This window comes from Pinus tabuliformis, chromosome 3_1 (assembly GCF_031772625.1).
Source record: "Pinus tabuliformis cultivar Carrire ecotype Pingquan chromosome 3_1, CPIR1, whole genome shotgun sequence".
In the NCBI taxonomy this organism is placed as follows: domain Eukaryota; kingdom Viridiplantae; phylum Streptophyta; class Pinopsida; order Pinales; family Pinaceae; genus Pinus; species Pinus tabuliformis.
In genome coordinates, this window is record NC_142301.1 from 873,535,604 (window position 1) to 873,541,129 (window position 5,526).

The window sequence follows — 5,526 nt, forward strand, 5'->3', positions numbered from 1 at the left end:
TTAATTAAATTAATTAATTAAAACAAAATATAAATTATGATTTTTTGGTATGTGGTATTGATAAGCCATGATATTGAGTTATGATATAATAACAAAGTCTATTTACAACTTAAGAATTTTCATGATAATATAGAGATTTAACTTATATATTAAATTTTTTATAATATATATATATATATATAATTATAATTTAATTGATTTTTTTATGATTTTTTAAATTTTAGTAATGTGAGATATATTATGAAATAAATATTTTGATGTTTATTATATATTGATGTTTGGTTTACTTTAATTTTATTAATGTTAATATTATTTTTTTGTTAATATAAATTACTTTAATTTATATTTACTTTATTCTTATATTAAAAAAAAATATTAAAATTAATTATTAATATCATTTATACTTTATTAATAATTAAAATTAAATTGAAATTCTTAAATTCTAAGTTTATGTAGTAATTAAATGAACTGTTTTGTGTGTTATATTTAATTAATATAATTTATAGAGATTTAAAATGAAATTTTTAAATTTGTATAGTGATATGGTGAAATTTTAAATTTCCCATCATATTGCTTTTGTTAATTTCTATTGAATAGAATATTTACACAAATTTCCATTGAATAGAATATTTAGAGGTAGTCTAACAATTATGTTCTTTTTGTTCTGAAAGTTATGGAAATTCTTCCAGGAATTTTTGTAAATCCAAATAAACGCTGTTAAATTTTATAATTTTTAGTACTCTAAAAGTTTTTGATAGTGTTGAATCTATTTCCACTATAAAAAAAACATAACTAAAACACTACCTCTACATGATTTTTTGAATTTATTTTACCCAAATTCCACCCACTTTTCACCCTCCAAACAATTCCTCTTCCTCCCTTTATAAAATATTTACACATATCTCCATTGAATAGAATATTTACACACATAGGCGTCTGTATTTTTTAATATGGTTTGCAAAATACCATGCCCCGTCCCCTATCGTGGGTGCCACTTATCATACGTGGGAAACTGTGGTAATTGGTTTAATGCTTGCGAATAGTTGCAAATAAACAGAATATCCATATTTGCACTTTAACCTGCACCAAACAAGCACAGTCCCTTTACACGCTTGGATAATATATAAATTTTTAGTGTGTATACCGGTAAAAATACAGCATTTCTGTTCATTGCATCGGATATTGAATCCGAGCACTGTATGCTCGTAAAAATACGGCATTTCTCTTCATTGCATCGGATATGGAATCTTAACACTAACGCAATCCCTTCTCAACATGCATAAAAGAAATCAGATGAGACACATTGGCATTGCAAATCATACCTCCCCATTCAGAAATAGATGTGTGAATTATATGGTATAACTTTATTCAAATGTTCAGGCAAGCTGAGTTTGAATAATAAAAACAAACATTATCTAAATATTAAACCGGAATTTAACAATGTAAAGGATATAATAAGCCACTTATTTCGTAATGATAACACCATAGCTTACATTGTAATCAGCAAGTGGAATCCTGAGAAGTTCGTAGCACACATGTTACAGTAAAGAAGTAGATGTTTCGACTATTGCAGAGGGATGCTCTTGAGAACAACAGTTTCGACTGTGAGGCCCGGCCCGAATCCAAACAGAACGCCCACATCCAATCCCTCTCCCGTTGTCGAACACCCGTTTTCTCGAGAGCTCTTTCTCATCTCGTCCAAGATGAAGTGCACGCAAGCGCTGGACAGGTTTCCATGTTCGCTCAGAATGTGCCTAGTGGCTCTCAGCTTTTTAGGATCCAGGTTGACCCTGGCCTCCACCTGGTCCAGAATGGCGCGTCCTCCGGGATGAACGACCCAGAATATCTTGTTCCAGTCCGAGATTCCGAACTGCTGTAAGTTATCGACCAGGCACTTCTCGATGTTCTTGGAGACAATGCCCGGAACATCTTTGAGGAGGTGGAAGGTGAGGCCGACTTCTCTCAGGTGCCCGTCGATGGCGCCGTCGCTGTCGGGAATAATGGTCTGGGAGGTCGATATCAGCTGGAACCAAGGCCTCTCAACTTCCGGAAGCGGATCGGCTCCCACGATGAGCGCGGCGGCGCCGTCGCCGAAGAGAGCCTGCCCGACCAAACTGTTGAGGTGATTCTCAGAAGGGCCACGGAAGGTAATGGCCGTGAGTTCACTGCAGACAACCAGAACCCGGGCTCCCCGATTATTCTCTGCCATGTCCTTGGCCACCCGGAGAACAGTTCCTCCGGCGTAGCAGCCATGTTGGTACAACATCACTCTCTTAACGCTGGGACGGAGGCCAAGAAGCTTGATGAGTTGATAGTCGGCTCCGGGCATGTCCACACCGCTGGTGGTGTTGAAGACCAGATGAGTAATCTTGGACTTGGGCTGCCCCCACTCCTTGATGGCCTTGGCGGCTGCTTCTTTTCCAAGCCGAGGCACCTCCACCACAACCATGTCCTGTCGTGCATCCAGCGATGGCGCATCGTACGTGCACATATTGGGATTCTGTTTCAGTATTTCCTCTGTCAAGTACATGTGTCTTTTCCTTATTGCTGACTTGTCACCTGCAACACATACAACTTCATGAGTCATCATCAATCTTACCAGTAAAGCATATTATATTTTATGTTCTAGTAAGTGTGAGATTTTTTGGAATTCTGATCTAATTTTTTGTTTCTTCACAATCCAACACCATTTAAAACGTACACATGCGCTTGAATTTTTGCTTGAGCTCAGTCTTATCCTCGCTGTTGGTGATTTTAAAGTAGTAATCCGGATATGTGCTCTGATCAACGACATTGGGCGGAGTTGCAGTGCCAATAGCGAGAATGGAGGCTGGGCCATCTGCCCTCTGAGCCTTCCTGAGTGCTTGAAAATCTACCTTCATTCCACCAGGCATATTGTTGTTAGCTTGGGACTATCCACTGGGGCGGCCACACAGCACAACACAATAATACCCAGGAGGCAGAGAGAAGCTACAGATGACGAGAAGTCGAATCGAACTCGTAGCCTCTGTGCTGACCCCTCCGGTGTTTAAATTGCCGGAAGATTGGGCTGGGAATATGTTCAATCCTGTCCGTGCTACTTTGGAAAGCGTGGGATCATATGTATCACGTGACAATGATCGTGGCGAAATAGTTCGGAGCTCAAGACAACGATACATTATTATCAACGGCTGACCTAAACTACTAGAGGACACCGGTGGGCAAATAATAAATGTTGTCCTCAGGCTTCCATAGACGAGAATTCGGTCCAGGGGAAGACATTTATTGTGTATAATTTAGATAGAGGTTTCCTGCTGCCAGTCGACAAAGAAACTGACAAATTTTCCTCTCCCTTCATGCAGTGGTGATATTCGCCAAACATAATCCACCATGAATGGCCAGATTGAAACTGTCCCGGGCGTAGTTACACCCATTTTCGGGCAGCAATCATGAGGTCTGGATGGTTGTTAATGATATTTTTTTCATGTCTTTTTGTATTCCAATAATTGCATTGCAATTCAACCATATTCACGACTCACGTGTCTTTTTTAATAATTGAATGCTAGTCTTTTTTAATAATTGAATGCTAATCCAAGCATACTAACGAACATGGATGGAATTTGATTTACCAGGTGATTTTCTTTTACCGGCAAATAAAGTTTAATTTACAAACCGTCAAGATTTTTCTTTGAAAAAATGAATAGAGGCAGAGGTGTGAAAATTTTAAAATTTTTCTTTAAAAAGTGAATAAAGGCATAGGAGTTGTGAAAACCATAAATTTTGATAGTAGGGAGCTTTCTTTAGTATCTCATATAATTGATAACTACCTCAAAATTATTTATTGTCCATGCAGTATTTTAGAGATAATTATTACTTTATCATGATCATGTAACTTATAATCTTTTATTTTGGAAAATAAATATCTATTTTTCAATATTATTAGAAAAATTATTAACCATAATTTAAGGTTTTATTGTAGTCTTACCACCATATAATGCCAAGTGGATAAGCCTCACACATATTTATGCCATAATTCATGGATATGGTTGCAAAATTCATTCATGATTTTAAGATATTTGTCTAGTGATTTCTTATTTTAAGCTCTAGAGGAAAATCATTTTAAAATAGAATCCTTCAAAATAGTTCATACTAAAATAAATAACATATTTACTATCAATTACTTCCCACCATAATTTAAGAAGTCTTTGCATAAAAAATGGATCAGAATAAGATACTTACCAAGAGTACTTGCCACTATTATTTATGTTTTCCTTCGCACTTATGTAGGAGAAAAGTGTGAATTTCTAGACTTTTTTCTTCTTTTTTAACTGAAAAGGAGTACTTGCATTATACAATCCCACATTTGGTTAAGCATTATAGAGATAATTCATAAAAACAATTCAATTGTTTTCTCCTTTCCAATACTAATATCAACAACAAAAATGTAGAAATTATGTTATAGATTAGCAACTACTCATGAAGTTTTAATGAAAATCACAAGACACAAACCTACACTACTGCTCCACTAACATTAATTCACAATTTGAAACAAAAATCTCAGACATGCAAGAAGAAATAACACACATGCAACAAGTATTTTTATCTGGGGAAAGAAATCTGCTAAAAACCCCATTGTCTCCTTGCATTAATCAAATGAATAGAGATGTATTACAATTGCTTTGCTCAAATGAGCTCACCCTGCAAGTGCACAACCTATCTCTCTACTCACTTAAGGCCTCTACCCACACTTAGTCAAATTTTGTCTCGGCTTGAGCTCCTATTTCCTTGTGTTGTTACTTGTGGAATTAGCCCCTATTATTTAAGAAATTCCTCTAATTAAATTATGCAATTCCTTAGGTTGGTCATCTGACTACATGCAACACCTGTACACTCAAGACTAGTCCACAACTGATGTTACAATGCCTTGGAATCTCCAACTCAACTGGGTAACTCGAACTCTCTGCATGCACTAGCTATTTTGGGTTGATTGATGAGTTAAATGGATGACCACTGAGTTTGACTAAAATCCCACTACTTAACTAATCTTCCACTAGTTCCTCCAACAATTGAAACTAGTTTAACTAAAAACAACCTTAGATAACTGATATTCATTGCTACAAGTTAACAATCACACATGTAGAACTAAACTCTAACTCCTCCAACTCGAATTTAATGATTAAACCAGGTGACACAAGCCATGTCACACAATTTAACATCATCCAAGTTGTCTGTTGATGTGGAAATTCGAATTTTCTCAATTCAATCAAGGCAAAATCAAATTGAGAATTTTTTGTTGCATTCTTCAACAGCCCTTCCCAACAAAAAAGGGATTATCAACCACCCCTATACTGCACCTATGGAACTCGAACTTCGCTCTTGATAAGGCCTTTTTCAAAATGTGAGCATCTTGTTCCTCTTTCAGAATGTATTGCAACAACATTATATGTCTTTGCACACAGTCCTGTAAATGGTGATATCAAATATCTATATACTTGGATTGATCATAAAAAATAGGTTTTTCAGAGAGCTTGATGCAATTATGATTAT

General features: G+C 36.0%; 1 protein-coding gene across 1 annotated transcript; it reads right to left on the reverse strand.

Annotated features, from left to right (window-relative positions):
- Nucleotides 1–1,310: 1,310 nt before the first annotated feature.
- Nucleotides 1,311–2,984, reverse strand: LOC149190361 (chalcone synthase-like). Its single transcript, XM_089413392.1, has 2 exons — nucleotides 2,702–2,984; nucleotides 1,311–2,559 (listed from the first exon to the last, which is right to left on the reverse strand). Exons 1-2 carry the CDS (start codon nucleotides 2,892–2,894, stop codon nucleotides 1,565–1,567), a joined length of 1,188 nt encoding a protein of 395 aa, XP_089269518.1. The 5' UTR covers nucleotides 2,895–2,984; the 3' UTR covers nucleotides 1,311–1,564.
- Between the last annotated feature and the right edge of the window lie 2,542 nt (nucleotides 2,985–5,526).